We start from the raw sequence: 23,076 nt of genomic DNA, 5'->3' as shown, positions 1-23,076 counted from the left end.
TATATCCATATTTTATTCCACTTTAAATTAGCCAACCTTGTAAAACTACTTCTCCCTGAAATATTCATGTAAAGTTTTAATTATATTTTCGTTGTTTTAACCCTTCAAATCCCAGTGTTATTACATGAGCGCCCTGTGTTATAAGCCCCAAAAACCAAAAAACGAAACTAAATATTTCCACAAAAAACCAGTTGAAGTAATATGTGATTGTCATTATAAGTAGGCCTTTAGATGGACCAAAGATTGGCACCAACATACATTTTGACCTGCCATTATTTTTTTTGCATTTTTTTTGCAATTTAAAAATTAAAACTTCAAGGCCCTGAGTCTTCATTGACATCCAAGAAAAGAAGAAAAAATAAAATCATATGATGATAATTTGGGGTTGAAAAATAGTGTTTATAATGGAAGTCAATGGGCAGAAAATGGTCCCCAGGGTGATGGGTGTGGGGATTTCTGCTGCTCAGCCATTTTAGGCTGATTTAAGGAATTCACACTGGAATATTAACATTGACAGGTAAAAACTATCCTGTGGCAAGTTTGGTTATATTCCACTGAACACAGTGGAAATGGCAGCCATTTAACACATAGCAGTGGCACAAAAAGGTCCCAAGAAGGCAGGAAGGTTAAGAAGGTGCTTTTAAGACTTTTAAGACAAAGTTGGAGAGGCAGAGCTTAAGATGCAGAGGAGGGATGGTGGATATAGTAGACAAAGGATATTGAAGATAGAGCTGCTTCTCTGAGGAAGAAAACCTCAGAGAAGTGTGTATCTGGAGGATATGCAAAAGTTTGGTGTGACAGAAGAGGACCCCATTGATAGGGTGAGATGGAGGCATATGATCCACTGTGGCGACCTCTAAAGGGAGCATCCGGAAGAAGGAAAATGTGAAGTTTTAGAGAATTTCACACTCCTTAAACTAAATGCTTGCAGCTTGTATCTCTAGCATCCTGTCATGTCCATGAGGCATGCACACAGAAATGAGAGCAGAAGAAAAGAAGCGGAGGAGGAGGAAGGAGGGGTAGATCTGGTTTGTTCTCCGCTGCTGATCCTTCCCACAGATGACCTCATGCGAGAGAAGGAGGAGTCCGACGTCCCGTAGCCTACCTTGGTGGAGCAAGTGGGGATTGAACTCGTGTGGAGATACGCTCAGAGTGCTGGTGAAACTTTTAGGACTTTAATATCCATGACATTTATCAGGTAAGATTTAAAGCGTATTCACAGATTGTTTGTGTGGTCGTCGTCGTTGTTGTTAGTTTGTTCACCAGTTGGGAGAAGTAGTGTTAAAGCGTGAGAGTTTTAGTGGCAGTTTGTTGGGAGGAATGTCGGGACATGCCCATTGAGCAGTCTTCAAAACCAACGGGACTGACAGCAGTCATTGGGATTTTTATTTTCAGTGGCACAGACATATTCAGTCTCTTTGTTCGAGTTGGTTTCTCTGCTGCTTTTACTTTACGTTACTGAGATGCTAAATTAGGTCAACTTTAAGGGAAGTTATTCGGTAAGTGGGTTAAAAAAAATCGCTTTTTTTTAGCAGGTAAAGTTTCCATTCATTTGGATGTTAAACTCAAAGGAAACAACTTTAAAGCAACTAAAGTAAATTTAATCAAAGTAATTAAAAAGATTTGTTTCATAAATACTGACTAAAGAGGTGGCATTTTAATCGATTACTCGATGGCAATAATTTTTAAAATGGCCTCATCTGCAAAAATCTCTAAAAAATATAGTGACTCCATTGCAAAATTCTGAGCACAGTTTTCAGTAAGTAGCAGTAGTTGTTGTTTATTTCTGTTTTCGTGTGGAGAGAATTATAGAAAGGTCGGAAAAGCATCACTTTCCAGGCAGGTTTTTTCATGTCTAAGCATTTTAAACGTTTCTGGTGTCATTCTAAGGCTTTGAATGAAATACAGTATGAGTCAAGGATGGGATGGCCTTGGTCCACACCACATGGTGTGTTCAGTTGATATATGGGTGGATCCCTGGTATAATAATCCTTAAAGTCAGTCATGCAAATATATAAGAAACGGGAAACTAGATGTAAGGACTACAAAATTAATCGGATACAGCAGATAAAATTCATCCACTGGGGGAAATCATCCAACTGCCCACATGTGTGTCAGAATAACCGGGGAAAACCCATTTCAGAGTTGGACTATTCATTGAAGGTGAAGAAAGACCATTGCAGAGTTTCTGTATAGTCGATAAAATGTCAAATGAAAATAAATATTTGGAATTTAAGATTTAATTGGTGCAGATTCGCATGCTACACAGTGTTGAAGTGACCTAAATTACTTTATCACCAGTAATCCGATAAGAAGTGAGGTGAGGGTAGCTATGGACCAGATGTGGCCATCAATGTGTTGTGTAAACACTGTGCGCATCATCTTATGCACTGTCAACGTTATTTTCCCCTTTTAGAGGAAAAGGTTCATGGGCATTAAAAAATGGAGGCAGGAGGAACACTTGAATTCAGGGTTCTATTCATAGAGATTTCCAGTGATAAGATTAACTCATATCAATGTTCAGTGGATTGTGTTTATTTTTTAGACTGCATGTCTGAAAGTTTCATATAGTGGTTCGTGTCTGTTATCAGCTTGCTGAGGAAGAACAGTGATAATTGTATTGTCCTCTCATTAGGACACAGATGATTTCCAGAAAGGTCATTACTTTTCTTATGACCGTGTGGTCTTGCTTGATGCTAATGCTCTGTATTTTCTGATTGGATGCGGTGGTTTTGAAAGCAAAACCAAATCCAGATATAGCTGTAGGCCTAAGGCTAAAGGACTGTAATCTTTTCCACCCACATAAATTGAGTCATTGAAGTTTGACCACTGGCTGGATATGAGTTCTGCTGCTTTCAGCATATTTCCGTAGAGGAATCCTCCTGTAACTAAGCCAGGTCCTCTGAAAATCAAAGTTCCAGTTTTTTGTTTTCACCTCCTCAGAAATTGCTTGTAAATGTCAGGATGAAGCTTTGATCGTTGATCGCATGTGAAGTCATAGATTCAACTTGCTCTCTGATCACTGTCTCTGATAAAGTCTTCATAACCTTAAAGCCTTCAGGCGTTCAGCCTTGAGAGAAGCTGCCACAACATTTGCTATTTCCTCCACTCAGCTGCTTGTTTCATTTTAGCTCCGAGGGCACTTTGCCTCTCTAGTGTTGATTCCCCCCCCCCCCCCCCCCATTTCAGACTCAACAGGTGGGACAGGCTTTGCTGCCGACAATCATGCTGATGGTCAGTTAACGGGAATATGCTCTGTATTAACTTTCCGACATAATTTCAGGCAATTTTACGCTGATTATGAAACCATTAGAGAGGATTTGCATGCCTCTGTGCCAAGGCTAGAACTACCCCAATTGTCTGTTATGAGGTGTTTGAATTGCAGGGCAGTCATCTTATTGAAAGTCCCTCAAGAGTCTGCTTCCCACTCTCTGCAGAGCCTGGTTCCCATGGTCCTCAGCCAGTTGGCTTATAACAGATGCTGGCATCAGAGTCGTATTGTTATGGCTGAGGAGGGAAGGTTACTGGAGCCAGTGACCTGACAGACAGCACACACTGAGCTGGTGCTGATAATAAGGATAATGCTTTTGTCCTATTGAAAGGACCCAGTCCATGGTTCCAACAGGAAAGCCAGATTTTTAGCGGCTTGTAGGGTTCAGGACTCCATATGTGAGCCTACCGGATGGGTTCTGAAAGCCTTGGTGTAAAAATCTGGTGTGAGTAAGGGTCTTACTGCACATTAGCTTGTGTGTAGCCTTATGGGAGTGCCCTATTTTGTAACTACATTAGCAAAAAGTTTAAGAGTGCTACTGTGTTACATATAAGTCTCCATGAAACTCCATCCGTTGTCATGATTAATTGCAACTTATTTTTTGTTTAGCTCTTCCCTCACATGATTTACTTGCATGCTACCAAAACCTTCTGAAATGTGATTGCACAGATTTACTATCAGTGCAAATCAGAATGTTTCCTGTAGCAATAATCTCGTTTCTTGCTTTCAGAATCTGCATCTTCATATACAGATATCTGATTTTAGAGATTACTTTATCCCTAACCTGTTACACATACTTGTCTGTTTTGGTTTGGTGCGTTAAGACGTGCCAAAGCTGTCACTCAAACTGCTGGACAGCTTCCAGTCGACTTGTTTGCAGTTGCAAAGCGAAGGCCAATTGCAGGATTTTGTGACCGTAGCCATGTGATTTCCATCTACGTTTGAAAAGCTTAACGACGGTTTGTGTCTGATGAATGTGGAAACTTTCAAGGAAGGAATCCCCTCTGCGTTATATATCAAGAGGAAGATTATGATGCGCATTGTGTGTGGAATTTACAGAAAACACATGCGAGACACTTTTGCATCTCAAAGCCATTAAAGTGGTTTTAGGGCATGTTGTGACATAATGACATAAAGCAGAAACGGTTACCCCCCTTGAGCTCTTGGAACCTAAACAAAGCACAAATTGTTGCAGGCTGTTATGGAGTTGGTGCCACCCTGTGGGGTAGGCGCTCTGTTGAAGTTATCATAAGAACCTGCAAGAGTATTATACCAGCCTATTTTATGTTTACTCTTTAAAAGATGTGCATGTGTCAGACGCAACATAACATCACCATCAGGAAATATTCTGTCGCATTCTCGGTGCTGGGACGACAGATTATGTACACACCTTTTGGCAAAGTGGCAAAGCTGTGTAATTGCATTAGCTCAAGTTTCATAAAGGGAATGGCAGCTTGTGTATCAAATGACTTTCCTTACCATTTAATTGCCACATTTCCCCTCGGGTCATCTAATAAAACACTGCAGAATCACAGCCATTTATTTGGAGTTTGTCTTGTATTTCAGTAATGCTGTTGACATTTGCAGAATTTTATAGCCATAAAAAATGCCCGGCGTTTCCTGCAGTATAAGTTGAAAGTCCAGGTGTGAGAGCGAGTATAGTGTGTATGTTTTCCCATATCTGAGCATGTGGTTAGGCTGTGTGTGTCTAAATCACATGATTGTTTGGAGGTGCTTCTTGGTGCCAGCTGTTAGTGATTTACATTTTCAAGCTATTTTTGAGAACTCCAGAGATGCGGTGATAAAAAGAGAGAGGGTCATATATATAAACCAAAAGAACGTGTAAAAACAGCACAACACACTATTTGGAGTATTCACTTTATTTGTATTTCAAATGAATTTGATGATTATTTAGTTGACACTAGTTTAGAGTCTGTGGGAGGAATGTGCGATGACCTGTGTGCAATATCTCCTTTGCATGTGTGACTGGTGTCTGCAAATTGCACATAGTTGTGTGAGTTGTACTCTCATCTGTGTGCGGCTTGTTGCTCTCCTTCATTGTAGAGTGGGCTGGACCAGTCTGCAGCAAGCACCCGTGAAGGTTGCTGTAGACGAAGAAACCAGGAAAGCCAAACTCGATGGTTTGTTAACAGTTTTACTGTGGCCATATGTCGCCATTGTGGAACGTGTGCTGTTTTGCACTTGCTTTTATGTTCTCCTGGTCTACATAAATACATTGGTTATGTTTGGAAGTATGGAAGTGTTTGGGTTCCCACAAACCGATGAGCCAGTCGTCAACAAAGAGCTGCTGTGTGCAAATGTTTTGTACCCAGACCAATTGTATTCCTGTCATAACAAGGACTTAGGAAAACAAATCTTATTTGGATCAGTGAGATGTCAGCGTTTACCCGTTTTTGGTAAAACGCACACCTGAAAAACTTCGTCATTTTGGAGCCATATTGCCAACTTACAGAATGGTAACCTGTCTCAAGTGTTTATTGATATTTGTTTGTTCATTATTACTATTTTATGAAAAATGAATGGAAATACAAAAGTGCAAACACGGCGGTGAAGATCTGTCATTTGTAATGCTTTTTTTTGTTTGGTGCACTGGCGCCTTGCTATAATTCTTTTTGTGACTCACTGATTGATAAAACCTTAATAGAGATGTGTTGCGTGGACTTCCTGTAGACTTTGCGCACTGCTTGTTAATGTTTTACTCTTACTCAAATACCAGTCTCTCACAGAAGTGAATACCAAACTTAGTCCAAGTAGCAACGATTTGGCTTTATTTATTTTTACTGCAGATTTTTATTTCCACTTCACTGCTGCAGCAATTTAGTATCAGAGTGATAAGAGAGTTTAGTCATTATTGAGAACAAGAGATGAGGACGGAAATTGACGCAACATTGTTACTCAGTGTAGAGTTACATCGGAGGTGGTCTAACCTGGGAGCGAAGAGCGGAAACCATGCCGGCTCATCCGTAAATTCATAGTACCTAGTGATCTTTATCTAAATTAGTGCTGTTTTATGCAAATTCACTGCATGGTCTTGCCTTACTCTGACATTCCCACGCCAGGTTTAGTTTCCAGACCCCGAAATGTAACTCCATATTCAGAGTACTCACTAGCCCATTAAACATGCCTTAACGCTTCTAGATCAATGGTTCATGGATAAAACCAAACAGGTTCACTCATTTTCACTGCTGACACAGGGATTAGGGGTATAACCGAACACAAAAGGCACTGTTTTTACTCCATTCTTACTAACTGTCCTACTTATTCACTGATGCTAAAGTCAGTTAAACACTGTTTATTGCCATTATGTAATCTCAGGTGATAGACAAAAGGACAAAAGGGGGTAAAACACGCTCTTGAGTTTGAAGCTTGGCACGCACCTGAACTTTCTGTTAATGAATGGTTACTTCAGCTGCTGTAATAGATAAAGTTTTGTTTCTGCTAATTTTTTTTGTTTTTTTGTTTTGCCTGTTGGGAAAGATTTTCTTCTATTTTGAAGCTTCTCATGCCAGTCTTATAAGTAGATCAGATTTGTTATCTTTTTAAGTTTTGCACTAAGCCATTTGGCTCGTCATCCTCAATAAGAACCAAGCTTATTTTGCCCCAAGCTCGAACCTTGGATTTGCCGCGGCCTTTGATGAAATGATGATTTTCTACTGGCTAAAAGTAAACAAACAAAGGAGTACTGACCTTTTTTCTCATTGTTTTGAAACGTTTTCCCATGATATTTGTTAAATCTGCTGAAATGATCAAGCCACATGATATTACTTACAAGCCATGTAGTAGTTGATGTGATGGTATTACTTTGCCCTATTAGTATTATTATTATTAGAAATGTGTAGTCCTTCATTTCCTGTAGAAATGCACGTTGCCGAGTTCTTCAAAGGCTTCTTTGTGTTCTGGGAAAGTTTATGCATTGGAAATATGATACTATAAACCACTGCTTTTTCTGATGCTTAAAGGCATTTCTTGACTACAGAAACTTGAATATTATCTCTAATAACAGGAACATGAGAGCATTTAAGTCCATTTCAGCTACAGGGAGGTAGTAGGTTTGATTTCTAGTCCATTTCTTTGACACTGGTGTATCCTTAAGGCTGCTGCAACTTGTACACATGATTCATTCAGACTATGCAGACCTTTGAATCAAATGGTGACCAGAGTGCACTCATTGGTTTTGCTTCTGCTCTTTCTTTTCTCTCATAACTTGTTTGGCACAAATGGTGTCACCTCTTTGGGTTTCTCATTATTTTTGTATACTCATTTGTCATACTGGCTTTCAGAGTTCCAAGATGCATACATGCATACTGATTTTTTGACATTTGTAAGTTGTTTGATACCACATGCCCATTACAGAGACATAACTTGGTTTAACTTAGAACAGTTTTTGTGTATAGCAGTGTGATGCGGTGACTTTTACAGTAGTGAGGCAATTACTATAGACGTCCTGGTGAAAATGTTCAACTTTAGAACAGTAAAAAAATATTTTAATTTTTTAAATCTCTTTACTAGTTTACTACTAAAAGCTGTGAAAGGGGTGACTTTTTCTTTAAATAATTCAGCTGTTATAATGACAGTAATCCTTAATCCATGGCAGTTTTGGCCCTACTTGCCTGCTAGATACCATTTATGCTATTTCGAATCCCTGAACTAGATGGTCTTGTTCAGGGATTTGGTGTTACTATTTTTTGGAGCATGTTTAATGCTCACAAATTATATGTGCTCATGTATGCTTAATGGTAAAGACCATCAGGCTAACAAAGCATGCTAGTAAGTGCTTAGTACTCCATTTTCTTCTCCAAATATTACCACCTTTAGCTCAGGAAAAACCTGGATAGCAGACCATATGATCACCTGTGTAATTTGTTTGTGGGTTAATCACAATGTTTAAGTCATCTATTAATATTTCAAGGTATTTCCCCCTAATTACAAGATGAAGGCCTGCTTCCTATAGGCTGGTGCAGGGAAAAGGCTGAGCAGGAAACACTTGAGTCAAACCGGTAGAGAAGTGCCATAAAATATCTGTCCTTTTGTTATTTCTCTTCCAGTTGCTTTAGTGTGAATAACAACCTTTTGTTTACAGTGGCTGACACTCAGACTGCGCTTTCCTCTCTACCTACTTCCAGCACTTCCTCTTTCAAAGGTTTGTTAGCTAACTTGCCCCATTGTTTATGGACCCTTGAACTCACAGGCCAGGCTAGGCCTGTTTCCTGCACCCAGCGAATGGACAGCAAATAAAAGAGATAATTACGGATTTCACATGAGAATTTTGAAGTCTCACTAGTTTGCTTCTAGGCTAGCTTGTTTGATAAACCAGCTTGAAGGTCAGCCCAAAGTGAGAATTTCCATGTTGCTATGACAACAGGGTGGAAAACTGAGAGCAGTCAGTCATGTAGAATCAGTTGATGAAGAGAGCTGGCAGGGCTTATCAACAGGAAAGAGATGAACGCAAGGGGTGGAAAATAGCTGTTTGCTCCAATGCTGGAAGCTCATCTGAGCTTGAGGGTGCACTCTCTATTGTTTGCCACTTAATAAAGTGCAAAGCAGACTAACTCACCAGCATCAGTGTTTGTTAAATGTTCCCCCACCAGATGTAATCAGGACAAACAATCCCCTTTCTGTTCTCTATATAGGCATCTTCTCAGATGACTATGGTATAGCGAGCTGGCCCCATTAACCACATGTCACGTCGGCATTGTGCAGGTGTGGATCTTTCCTGTTTCGTAACCTGTCTGGATTTGAACTGTGTCACATTGGGAATGACCTGGAAAACAAATATATGGATAACCCGAGGCTCCTTTTAACCCACCCAGGCTCCAATTTCTTTTTTTTCTAAAAGGGAAGCTGCCTTGACATTATACCGCAGATTGGAGTCAGTTTTATTTTTGCCTTGAGCTTTTACAGAGTAACAGACAGCTCTCGTGTGAAGGTCTTCGTGCTGACATGTATGTTTGGTTAAAATGCTAGCAGTGGGAAAATCATGATGCGGTCTTTTGTGTGTATCCCTTTAGATGGTCTGTTGGAACTTTATGACAATTTGCCTCAAATAAACAAGAGCAGCAGCAAATTTACTGCTTTTTCACTGGGTAAATGTTGTTTCTGCAGACCCTTGAGCCTTGGTGGCACTTGCACTGCTCTGTTTTAATTTTGAGAGGCCCCTAGTAAGGGGCCATGCTAATATACAAACACAGCTTTGTGCACTGGGATGAACCAGACCTTGAAGGCTTAAAGAATATTGATTCCCATCGCTCTGCGTAGCATGCGGTTCGTGCTTCTTCTCTGAGGGGACTGTCTTACAAATGTCAAATTTATAGCCCTGCTATGCTGATCGAATTACTTCTGCTGTCGTGGGGATTAAGCTTTGATTTCATTAACCTTTTTCAGGATTCCCCACAACCAGTGCCAATAAAAACAATGCAAGGCTTAGGCGGCATTAACACAAAATGTTGTTCGTGATTATCCAGAAGACTTAATGAAGACACTTAGTTTGTTATGAAAATCATCCTACTTTGTCTGTTTTTTTTTACATTTTGATCTATAACAGTGTATTCACCGGTCACCTTATTAGGTTGGGCCTTCAGAGTAGCCTTAAGCTTTCATGGCAGAGCACAGTTGCTGCACATCCATGATGAGAATCTCCTGTTCCACCGCATCCTAAAGGTGCTCTACTGGATTGAACTCTGCTGTCTGTGGAGGCTATTTGAGTCCAGTGAACTCATTGTCATGTTCAAGAAAACATTTGGAGATAATTAGAGCTTTGTGACATGATGTGCTTTCCTGTTTGAAGCAGCCTTCAGAACATGGGCACACTGTGGTCTTAAAGGGATGAGCATGATCAGTAACAATATTCATTTACCCCCCCTACTCCTAACCAGGGCCAACACCAACACCAGCAGCAGCCTGAGCTGTTGATACAAGGCGGGATGGATCCGTGCTTTCTTGCTGCCAAATTCTGACCATCTGAATGCTGCAGTGGAAATTTAGACTAATCAGACAAGGCAATGTTTTCACTATCTTATGTTGTTCAATTCTTGTGAATATGTGTGAATTGTAGCCTCAGTTTCAGTGTTCTTAGCTGAACATTTGCTTTAAGATGTGGACTTCTGCTGCTTCAGGGTTTGAAGTGTTGTGCGGAGCTATGCTCTTCTGCATAGCTTAGTTGTAAAGACTGGTTAGTTGAGTTACTGTTGCCTTCCTATTAGCTCAAAGCGTTTTGTCCCTTTCTCCTTTAACCTCTGACATCAGTAAGGCATTTTTCTCCCAGAGAACTGCTTCTTTGTTTTTCAGTGTTTTCGTGGAAAAAATCCCAGTAGATGAGCAGTGTCTGAAATACTCACTCCACTCCATCTGGCACTGATATCATGTCACTTAAATCACCTTTCATCCAATGGTGGAACTTCCCAGTAAATATGGTCATCTTGACTGTATTTACAGTTTGTATCAGTTTCATTGCAGTAAGTCAAATTCATCGAGTTCTTGCCTCATGATTGGACGATTACCTGCCCGCATTTATCAATGAACATGTGAACTGGCCAGTGAGTGTAGATCTAATTGGCACCAATATCATTTTAAGGTTTTTCATTTTTGATGCTTTGGGGAGTTTAAACAAAGCAGTGTTTGTAACACAGTACTTTAGTTTACCAGCTGTTGTTCCGTGACCACCTGTGGCTGTTGCAACCTTGTGTCATAATTGTGTTGGGTTGGCTAGAGTGTATCTATGCCAGTGTCTCGAATCACTCTCCATTACACTGTATGCAGCAATCTTTCTACGTTTTCCCTTCCCGGAGCTAAAATGCTCACGGACTTTTAATAATGCTGTCATCATTGTGCTTTTATTTAAGCTGTCATTACGACAGTGATGACACATGGTTGGCTTTCTTTCAAGTAATATGTACATTGTAACTCCGCACCTGATGCAAACAGCTGATAGACGCATAGCTCAGAATTAGGAATGATTAACTGTATACCATGCCTGAAGAGGTGAACCTCATTCTCTCACTGGGTGCTGACTTTGTGTGTGTGTTTGTGTCCAGTGGCTGTGATGGGGGGGATGGAAGGAATTTGTCATGTTGGCTTTTAGAGTTTTAAGAGGGCGTTTCTCATTTCCTTTGGGTTCACCTGCGTAATGTTTATTGTTACTGTGGCGATGAGCAGCGAGCTCCCACACAGAAACTACCAACTCCTCCTAATTTTGCACTGTGATGTCATGAACTGCAATATCTCTGCCTCTACACATGCGTGAAGTGTTTCCAGCTGCGCGTCCTTTACCCGGAGTCGATTGTTTTAACCGATGCATGAAACTATACATTTTTAGACATAAGTTGTAACGGCCGCCGTTTTCTTTGTGAGTATTTATTACACGGCGTGCTGCGGGGAAAAGCCTGTTCTAACGTTTGAGTCTAAGGTTTATTTTTTTAGCACCTGGCGGCTCTTTTTTTTTTTTTTTAACTTCTCATCCGTAAATAATCTGCTCTTTCACGTGATTCAGTTTATTTTGAAAAGTCTCAACAGGATCCTGAGCTTTATTGTGAAAGGTTTATGTGGAACATAAACAAGCGGACACGCGAAGGTGTTACCCTCGCTGTTGCTAAAGACAACGCATAAAAACAGGCGCTTGTCCGTCAGTAGTGTGGGTATATAAAATATAAGAGAAAGAGAGAACTTTAAGAAATTAATATAGCCACTACAGTGACCATCAGAACAATGAAAAAATATTGTCGTAAACAGTTTATTTTGCGACACCACGAAACAAACGATAGCGTAAAATGAAACAATAGATGTTTTTATATCGTCATCCGATATATATCGTTATATCGAACAGCCCTAGTGTGCACATGTCTTATACTATGACAAATCAGGTGCATTTCTTGTTAAGGTTTGTTTTTGGGTATAAAAAGGTAAAGGATTAAAAAAACAAAATAAAAAAATGGTGTATAGGGGGGAAAAGGTTGATTCAGAAGCCTCTTTCAATAAGCAGTAAGAGGACCTAGATTTGTGAAGCCTGGCCTCTGGGTTAAGAACTATGTTTTGTTTGCACATGGCATATCCTTATTTGGTTGAAACCATTCTTTTCTCTTCATTGGAAAGATTGCTCTGCTGCTATTAATACAGTACTGTAGGAGCCTGTAATGTGTTCAGAGGGATGGTAACCAAAAATCCCACACAATTAACTGTTCTAGGCAACGCTGTGTTATGAATGTTTTTACTGTTGTCCAGCTACGTAAAGACTATAAATAATCCCAAAGTAAGCAAGAACATCCAGGCCAGACCTTGAGTTCATGTTATACCGTTTAACTCTAAGGTTTCAAAATGAACACAGGGTTGGGAGGAACCATGGATATCAGTTGTAAACACCCAAGTGCAGCCCCGTAGCGTCGATTGCATGTGGAATTCAGGACATTCGACCGACTGTTTTCCTGCATAACAAGATAGCAGAACTTGTCCTTTTCTGTTTAAATATTAGAGCATTCTTTCCATGCTCCCCTCCACTGATGACCTGCAGGAGTGGGAGTGCTGTGGGAACACTCCCGGGCGAGTGCCAGCTAAACAGATAGAAATGCAGATATACAGTACACTGTTTTGCCATTGCTGTGTTCCAAGCTTGAGGACACATTTGGCCTGTTTTTTTTGCTTAATTCTTGATTAAAAACAACAAAAAAGGCATCGTGTGTTTAATCTGTTTTCTTATTTGCACGTGAATACAGAAAACGGCCTCTGTTTTGTTAGACTGACAATGGATGCATCTCAGTTATCCTGTTGTGACTGTGGGTTAATGAATGTTTTTATTTGCTTTAACCCCAGGGGCTCTGCAGAAAGGATTCCAGGAATCTTGCCATGTTCAAGGCAGTGCTGAAGAAGAACAGAGATGGAGGCAAGGGGAGCAAGAAGGATTCAGGTATGTGTAAAATCTGGAAGAAAAACAGCTAGGATCCAGGAATCAGATACCCCAAACACCAAGACACTAAAGCTACATTCAGAGTTTATAAATTCATTCCTGACTAAGCTTTATGAAGTACCCTTCACAGATTGCCTTCTAGTTAAAGATTGAGAATGTGATAACCGAAGTGAGTTAAGTGAGCTGAAGAGAACAGAAGAGAAAGCTAAATCTGAAGTGTGCTCTTGGCAAATATACAAAACTGATGGTGGTGGGGCGGGGGGGGAAAATAACTTTTTCCATTTGACCTATAAAAAAAACAAAACAAACCAGTGCTTCATTTCTAGATATCTGTAAACACTGTTGCCATAACTAGAATGGTACTTGAGGAAAAACCTAAGATGTGCACTTGAACTTTAAAGCTCTTCCTGTACTTGTCCTCTATGCGGGGAGTTTTCCAGTTTTGGTAAAAGATGGTGTGGGAAGAAATGACAGCTATATGATCTCACACATTGTAGGTCACTGGTGACACAGCGCGCCATAGACGGAAATCACGCAGCCATTGCTACATCTCTAACTGTGAGATCAGAGCAGGATACCTTCTTTCTTTCTATCTTTGATTTGACTGGAGATGCAATGTGACCGTTGTGTCATAACAGATGTTTCACTTTGGAAGCTTACATCGGGCCTTTCCAAAATGACTAATCATGAGTCAGTCTTAGCAATACATTGTTTACTTGTACGTGCAATGGCTTTCTCCAAAGACGTGTCTTGAAATAGCAGGTTGACCATTTATGCTTATACTGCACCTACCAGCCTAGACCTGCTGTAGCACCTGAGGGCTTGCCTCAGAAGTCTGGTTCAAACAGTCTACAGTGTGCACGGTAGATGTCTCATAGCTCCTTCTATCGTGCTCTATCATCCTTTGTCTGATGTGATTGTTTCACTCAACAGCCGGTGTTAAAATTAAAGGGGAAACCGTGACTTTCTTTCCACAGACACACACACACAATACTTCACCACATCACCTCGACTGCTTTCCAGTACATTAAGGGATTGAGATCTGAGCACTGCAGCCTTGTATACATTTTCCTTAATGAAGGTGTTGCAACCTGTCTAGCCTGTATGAATCACTCAGATAGCGTAGTTTTCTTGTTATTCCACACTTAAACACAGAAGTTACTGGGTGTGTGAAGACCAAGAGCAGCAGAGTTTTATGGCGGGATAGAAGTCTTTATCCCCAGCCTCAGTTTCCCAGTTGGAACCCATCCATCAAGCTGAAGTGGCTCTGCCTCCTTTTCTCATGCTGGGACAATAAAAGTCTTGCCACTCCTTTCTGTTGTTTAGGGCTCTTATGGTTGAGAGGTCAGCTACAACTGCTACCTTTGCCCCACTGTTGTGCCTGCATGTGGCCTGTATATCTGTTATATATCTTTATTTTCTGGGCTTTAACAGTTTATTTAGTTACTTGACCTCAATGAAATGTAGGTAATGTCATAAAAAGTTGCTGGCAGATCATCTCTTTATAATCTTGCCCTTCCTGGGACTTAAAATGTAGTTAGGAATACATAAAACCTGATGATTGGATACACTACGCATTATGTACATGCATTTTTTAAATGATTATTTATTAGTCTTATAAGTAGGGCTGGGCCATATTATACCGTTCACGGTAATACCGGTATAATGTTAGGCTACGATAGGAAAATGAAATATCGCGATAGAATATGAGTAAAACGCGCATGCGCAGTGCCTTTGTTTTCATACGCACATGGCCGATTGTTGAGTGAAACAGATGAACCAGAATTGGTTTGTAAAAATGGTGCAACTTCAGTGATGTGGAACTGGTTTGGTGTTTGTCCGTCAGATACACGACAAAGCACATTTTTTTTGCAGAACATGCAAGCGGCCGTCGGACTAAGATGCCCTTAAATCTGGGAGTAATCTGGGTCCTAAACTCTGTATGCTTCAGGTCAAACGAACACTGCAGCATCACTAAGAGTTAAAAACTGTCTAAATTCTTTCATCTTTAATAAAACGATCAGCATTGCTGCTTTACCAGGTGTAACTATGAAGTTTAACTTCCAGGCATCCATGAAAACAAAAGTTATTACATTTAACGGAGTTATAAGCTAGCAGGAAGCTAGCGGAAGTTAGCTCGCTAGTTTCGCTAGTTACCTAAGCATGATATTGCATGTTCTGACTGAGAGATTTCTGAAAAAAATCAAACGTACAGCTCTGCTATCACTTCCAACATAAATGAAGACAGGAAACTAAACAGCAGTGACGTTTGTAGGGTTACTGAAGTTGGGCTAGCTGGTATATAATTATGTGCTACGTGATCGCTAGCGACACAGCTATGTTAGCATAACATAAACAGTGAAGCTGGAGGACGAACACTAACACTTTCCCACTTATAAAAGTTAACGTTAAGGTTCCTCATGGTTAGAGACAAATGCAATCGCATGGCAGGATGCTGTAAAAGGACCAATCTTCAGTCAGGAGAACAACTGAGATAATCCATCCACAATACGAGGTTAGTCATTAATATACTGCAGCAACATGGGAATAGAGCAGCTGCCAGAGAATTCAACATTAATGAATCAATGGTACAGAAGTGGAGGAAGCAAGAAGAATGAGTTTAATAAAGTTTGATTTATCTGACTGCTTTGTTTCGCTTAATGTGCCTTATAATCCCGTGCACCTTACGGTCCGAAAAATACGTACTGCACACTGCAGTTTAATGTTGCAAAGCACCTCTTTTTAACTTCAGTGGATATTATACATGGTTATGCTCAGGATATGTCAGCCCATTTCTACTGGAAATGCCTTTTGGTTAAACTTTCAGCAAGGAATTTGCATTTGCACTGTTACATTTTTATAAAGCTTTAATGTACATAAAAACCAGCTTCTTGTTTAAGTGAAAATAAATGGAAGGTTGTCTTTTTGCGCTAGTAATGTTGTGGAGTTGTATTTTGTCTCGCATCAATTATATCGTCAGTTATATCGTTATCGCAAATTTTCAAATATATATCGTGATAAATATTTTTGGCCATATCGCCCTGCTCTACTTATAAGTCTGGTTTTTTTTTCTGGCCCTCTAAGCGTCCTTAGAGGCTGGACTCTACAGACTTTCCTTTCTTCAGAAGATCCAGAAGGACAAAATGTCTGTAAAATGTGCTCAGCAGCATATAATGGAAATAAGTGGGAGGAACGACCTTGATAATCGTATAATTGCACGAGAGCTCAGCATATGTTGGTCATGACTTGGTGGCTATGGACTGGAGGCGACTTTAAAACAGTAAAGGAAACTTGGCCCCCATGCCAGATACCACTACAGTCATTAGCTCTCCTTTGGGATCTCCCCATTGCCAAGACCACAAAAACACACAGCTTGCTAATTTAGTCTCTCCATCTTGTGCTCCTCCTAGGTCCTTCCTCCTTCGTTTCCTCCTCCTTCCCACTTGCCTCTCCTGTAGTCAATCTGCAAGGAATCTGTTTGAAATTGACCATGTGAATCCCTTTTTATGGTCTGCCATTCCATGAGTGGGCACTAGTTTGCTGTGGGTAGTTGCCTTTTGATGTTCTCATTTTCTGAGAGCTGGGTAATTGTAGCAGGGACATGCTGTGTATAGGAATCACTACGGTCGATATTTGGGACACTGGGAAAATTATTGCATTATAAAGATTAAAATGTTGTTGTAGCTGGTGTTTGCTGGGAGGGTGCATCCCTCTATTTAAAGATCAGGTTGGTAGAAATAATGATGCTGTCTCGCCATGACACGAGTTTATATGAAATTGCTCTGCTTTGTTCTTTAATTTTTAATATAACAGCAGTCGGACTTAACAAAAATGAATAAGGAGAGTTATGTTCTCAAGATGCTGTTGCACGGTGGTGACTTTCCTTTGGGTGAGTTCCTTGGAGACAACTTTTTGTCTTAGTTGGAGTTCAGTCAAGTAATTAATCAGCTGGTTTTCTTTAGCAGCCTGTAAAGTACATAGTTTGTCACCATGTTTTTTAGATCATACCAAGGACCTTTGTTAAGACATGTGAGTCTACATTTTTCCACCAAGATTTAATGCTTTTTCTGGCAAACTGGCCTCAGTGGCCCATTTCTTTACCCTTCACAGAGGCCCCAGTAGCTTTCTCCTTTTGAAGCCTTACTGTACTGAGAGGAGTAAATAGTTGCTTTCTTCACATCAGTTCGTGCTGATATATCCAGGAAAATTGCATTTTTGGCTCGGCTTTAATTGCTGAGTGTGACCGTGTGTTACCGTAATACCTGAATGAATGCCCACTTACTTAGGCTTACTGCTCCATGTGCTGCTTGAAGCAGCTGCCACACAGTTGTCTGTCTGTTGTGGGTGATGTAGTGTTAATCTCACTAGCTGTCCACTCTTTGAGGTAACAGTTTCAGCTGTTTATTCCTCCGACTCCCGGCACATTCACCAGCCTTGTACACACAACGAATATGCAGTTACCAGCAGTTGCCAGGACTTTTCTCCCTTTGTTTGTCAGTATAGCGACAGAAGCCACACATGCACCTGGCTGGACCGGGAGGAGCTACTCTGTTGTTGACCTGAGACCTGGGGTCAACCCCTGCTTTATGTCCCCACAGATAATGGCCAGCCACTTGCCCTAGTTTGCAAATATTAGGAGGAATTGTGGGTCTAATCATTTAAATGTGAAGGAAAAGCAAACCCCAGATGTGGTTCTATTTTCCAGTTAAACCAATATACGAAAATGACTACGTCCCCCATAAAACGTGACAACTTTGTTCTTTTTTTTTTTTTTTTTTTTTTTTTTTTGTCAAGGGATATCAAGGGACTATTTGGTCACATTACTTTTATTATCAAGGTCTGATACGGCATAGAACGTGTTGGCTCTTCAAACACATGACGATAAGCAGCTTTACACAACAACAAAAATTTGTCACCGGTTCAGTGACTTGCAAAGTTTCTAAGTCTTTTAATTCCATTTCAAAGCGATTCACGGCCTGAGCAGACTCTTTGAATTTCAGGAAGATTAAGTGAAAAATTTATGGAATCTAAGTGATGTAAAAGACCCGCATTCAAAGTACTGGTCATTCTGTGTGTGTGTGTGTGTGTTTGAGAAAGAGAAAGAGAGGGCATTAAGAACTTTGTTGCCTCAGCTGTGGCGGAGAATGGTATGTGCTGTCTCTGCACTTTCTGTGCGCTTCTTGGGTGTTTTGACATAAAACAGTGATTTGTTGCTAAAGGTCAGACAACAGCAAATTGGTTAACAAAGCAGAATTTTTGTTTAGGTGGCTTTCTGATTTTTAAATACTGCTGTGATGTTGGAATAGATTAAATCTTTTAAGGCAGGCGCCAGAAAAGCGAATCGATCGTACTTTAGGGGAAGAGTTTTTTGGTTTGTTATGTTGTAAAATCTCACATCTATTGTGAATTTTATTGCAAGCTCTGCTCTGCATACTCGTGTATCACCTCTCTGTTGAGGTACAGTGTTAGAAGAACAGCTGGCATTGCAGAGATTCCAGGGAGTTCTCTCTGTTACAGCTGCCCCATTAGGATTATCTTACCGTTAGGGGAAGACTTTCCTCTGTAAACAATAACCACAGGTGGCTGAGTTATTTGTCCAAACATAAAGGAGCTTTTGATTAGGGCTGGGCCATATTATACCGTTCACGGTAATACCGGTATAATGTTAGGCAACGATAGGAAAATGAAATATCGCGATAGAATGGGAGTAAAACGCGCATGCGCAGTGCCTTTGTTTTCATACGCACATGGCCGATTGTTGAGTGAAACAGATGAACCAGAATTGGTTTGTAAAAATGGTGCAACTTCTTCAGTGATGTGGAACTGGTTTGGTGTTTGTCCGTCAGATACACAACAAAGCACATTTTTTTGCAGAACATGCAAGCAGCCGTTGTTATTGTCATATTTGTCGGACTAAGATGCTCTTAAATCTGGGAGTAATCTGGGTCCTAAACTCCGTATACTTCAGGTCAAACAACACTGCAGCATCACTTAGAGTTAAAAACTGTCTAAATTCTTTCATCTTTAATAAAACGATCAGCATTGCTGCTTTACCAGGTGTAACTATAAAGTTTAACTTCCAGGCATCCATGAAAACAAAAGTTATTACATTTAACGGAGTTAGAAGTTAGCAGGAAGCTAGCGGAAGTTAGCTCGCTAGTTTCGCTAGTTACCTAAGCATGATATAGCATGTTCTGACGGAGAGATTTCTGAAAAAAATCAAACGTACAGCTCTGCTATCACTTCCAACATAAATGAAGACAGGAAACTAAACAGCAGTGACGTTTGTAGGGTTACTGAAGTTGGGCTAGCTGGTATATAATGATGTGCTACGTGATCGCTAGCGACACAGCTATGTTAGCATAACATAAACAGTGAAGCTGAAGGACGAACACTAACACTTTTCCACTTATAAAAGTTAACGTGAAGGTTCTTCATGGTTAGAGACAAATGCAATCGCATGGCAGGATGCTGTAAACGGACCAAACTTCAGTCAGGAGAACAACTGAGATAATCCATCCACAATACGAGGTTAGTCATTAATATACTGCAACAACATGGGAATAGAGCAGCTGCCAGAGAATTCAACATTAATGAATCAATGGTACAGAAGTGGAGGAAGCAAGAAGAATGAGTTTAATAAAGTTTGATTTATCTGACTGCTTTGTTTCGCTTAATGTGCCTTATAATCCCGTGCACCTTATGGTGCGAAAAATATGTACTGCACACTGCAGTTTAATGTTGCAAAGCACCTCTTTTTAACTTCAGTGGATATTATACATGGTTATGCTCAGGATATGTCAGCCCATTTCTACTGGAAATGCCTTTTGGTTAAACTTTCAGCAAGGAATTTGCATTTGCACTGTTACATTTTTATAAAGCTTTAATGTACATAAAAACCAGCTTCTTGTTTAAGTGAAAATAAATGGAAGGTTGTCTTTTTGCGCTAGTAATGTTGTGGAGTTGTATTTTGTCTCGCATCAATTATATCGTCGGTTATATCGTTATCGCAAATTTTCAAATATATATCGTGATAAATATTTTTGGCCATATCGCCCTGCTCTACTTTTGATATAAGGTTCTCCATTCGAACAAAGGCAGCTTTTTTTTTTTTTTTTTTTTTTTTTTTTTTTGTTACAGGGAGGGAAATGTAAAATCCCGCTTGGTTGTATGTTATCTTTGCTCTGAGATGGCGTCGGTTCAGAATGAAAACACTCAAACAGACTTGCTTTCGCCCCACAATTTTGTTTCATTGTCTGGTTGCAGAGGATGTGTGTGTGATGTCGATGCGTGAGGCCCAGGTTCTGAGGCCTTTGTTCTTTGCTGCTTCGGGTGCAGTCTTCATGTGCGAGTTTAGGATCACAGTAAATTCTTTCACCGTCTCGTGATGTCTAACACTCCACTCAGACATTAACAAACACCACTAGGTGCAGAATCTGCCACAAGTTCCAGTACCTCACTGTCTGTATTTTTCTCACTGAACAGCTGGGTGGCAGGCTCTTCTCTATACATGTTATCCGCAGACATTTGGAGAAACGCTACCTGCTTGGCCTGTGGTTGTGAGAAAACTTAAAGAAAACCTCTGTGAGTATATGTAGCTACAGGAAGTGTAGTTTCCAGAGCTCATTCGCTGTGTGACCATTACAGATCAACCACTTAACAACCAGAAAATAAATGAGTGTCAAACAATCTGAAAATACATTGTTAATATCCTTGGATTTACCCATCATATGTAAAGCTCAGAACATTACAATTGTCTCTTTTGTCATAACCTCTTGATTTTACCACTTAAAAGAAAAACTCTTCCAGGTATGAGGCTCTAGATTGCCTATAGTGATAACCTTCAGCTTTTGTCTGAATAATCTGTGATAAATAGGCTTTTAAAATCACCTCTACAGTTGTGTTTGAATTCGTCTCTGTCTTTTTTTTATTTCAAAGAGAACTGGTGATAGGTGTGAAATGGGTTTTTGTTTCCCATTTTGCTCCCGGTCATGTTTATGTAGTTTTTCATGTCCAGGCAGTTGCGGTAGGACCTGAAATGGTGGAGAAAGAATGCACCTGATTTACAAAGGAGACCATTCAGTGCACAGACCTACACGGCTATCAAAGCACTGCACAGCCAGCAGGCAACGATTAGCAGGGCGTAGCTCAAACCACATCTTTCACTTAGACACACACTCATGTGCAAATGCACAAACACCCAAACACACATGCAGACTTGGATGCCCACAAACCTCAGGTGTATCCACATTAGACACTCCCTGTCTTTCCTTCTGAAAAGCAAAATATGGACTCCAGGGAAAAGCAGTGAGCCTGGTTGGCCCACCTCGAGGTTACTTTTTGCTACAACAAACATTAGGAGCAGGACATTTCGCGTCACATAATGAAGGACTTTTAAGAGTGATGGTTGTAATCATTTTTGATCACATTCCATATATATAGATTTTGGATTGTCAAGCTATTTTTGATTGTTGAAGCTGGCTAGCATTTTCCAGGAAAAGCACATATTAACAACCTGTACTTCAATGACAACCTCAAGTCTGTTGCTTCTCTTTTTTCCTTGCCCTGACACTGAAATGCACAAAATGTAACATTTTTTTTTTTTTAAAACCAAAAAAAGAAAGCTCTCCCCTGCTTCTGCTTTACAATGACATTTTCTCGTAGATCCTCATTAATCCTATCACCATTTAGTGGAAATTACTATAAGTAATAAACTGTTGTGGTGCACATGTGACTGTGGTCAGAAGAAAGACTTCTAGGAACAGCTGGAAGACACAAACTAAGTTCAGGTTATATTAACAGCTAAACAACTGTTATCCTAAACCTGTATTAAAAAAGTTTTTTTTCAGCATATAAAGATCCAAATCGGAGGCACAGACAGTCATAGTCCCATGGATGTCTACCCATGCTACTTGCGCCAAGTTTAAAGTGATAAGAGGTCACGGTAGTATGGCCTTTGTGACTTTTACGTTCATTCGTTCACAGCTTTTCTCTGAAAGAGGATACAGACTCAGTCATCATCAAAAAAAAACACGGTGACAACCTCCAGACTGCTCCACTGACGACTTCAAAATATGACTTCCCAAACTAAGGGGGCGAATTGCCCCCCCCTTATCCCACTCTCTTTCTGCTCACTCCTCACCCTTCACCCATCAGTCGGCAAACAGTTTTTTCTACTTCAAAGACTAGAAAAAACAGTTTATCAGTTAACGTGCCTGCGTGTTTTCACATGGTCTTTGAAGAGGTGATAGTGGCTGTCATGACAGTTCATTGGCTGGAGAGGTCAGCGGGCCACAGGTTTTTCTAATTACAGCGTGACCTTCCTGGGCAGACACATTCCTTCTGTCTGATTTCTTTTTTTTCCTCTCCTCTGTTTTGCTTTCATACCTTCCTCAGCCATTGTCTGTGATTTAAATAAGTACCTAAAGTGTTCCTTTTATGCAGTAGATGATCATGTCACCCATAGGAGATACTACAAAGTGCCAGCTGTTCGTTGCTTCGCTTTGATATTTTTCCCAAGCGTTTTGAGGGTTGGGTTCCTTCTCATCTGCTGCCATCTCTTTGCAGACACCAGCCCATGCTGTCACAGTGTCTGACTCTCAGAAAAGTCTGTGTGGGTGTCTGTTGAGAACTCTGTTCAGTCCTGGGCTCGGCGCCCCCCTTTCTTTCTCTTTAAACCTACTTTGCTCTGCGCTGCTCTGTTCTGCATTTCTGAACACAGATTTTTTTTCTTCTTTCCTTTTTTGTAATTGTGCCTGCAGATGAATGTCTTGCCATCCTTAGCTCAGGAGGGTTTTCAGCAGCCTGAACTAATGACCTTGGTTCCTTTGTGCCCACCCTCAAAGGAACAGAGGATAACTGCTTCAAGTAGGAGCAATTTGCATTGAGTGCT

The 23,076-nt window shown here is 40.4% G+C and overlaps 1 protein-coding gene across 4 annotated transcripts in view; it reads left to right on the top strand.

Moving 5' to 3' along the window:
• The first annotated feature begins 1,055 nt into the window (after window positions 1-1,055).
• Window positions 1,056-23,076, top strand: part of LOC146651204 (protein TANC1-like) — a 116,830-nt gene continuing 94,809 nt past the window's right edge. For 2 of the 4 annotated variants that reach the window (XM_085383438.1, XM_085383435.1), the window contains exons 1-2: window positions 1,056-1,198; window positions 13,091-13,184. In XM_085383438.1, coding sequence (XP_085239564.1) covers window positions 13,124-13,184 — 61 coding nt within the window. In that variant the 5' untranslated portion in view covers window positions 1,056-1,198; window positions 13,091-13,123. Of the gene's footprint in view, window positions 1,199-1,479; window positions 1,500-13,090; window positions 13,185-22,959; window positions 23,052-23,076 lie in introns of those variants that run through there. The other 2 variants (XM_085383436.1, XM_085383437.1) reach the window with 2 other exon arrangements.

The sequence above is a fragment of the Rhamphochromis longiceps genome, linkage group LG16 (assembly GCF_057381845.1).
Source record: "Rhamphochromis longiceps isolate RC_006_pf linkage group LG16, R_longiceps_female_GT1.1, whole genome shotgun sequence".
In the NCBI taxonomy this organism is placed as follows: domain Eukaryota; kingdom Metazoa; phylum Chordata; class Actinopteri; order Cichliformes; family Cichlidae; genus Rhamphochromis; species Rhamphochromis longiceps.
The sequence above is the reverse complement of the archived record's forward strand: the minus strand, read 5'-3'. Positions and strand labels throughout refer to the sequence as shown.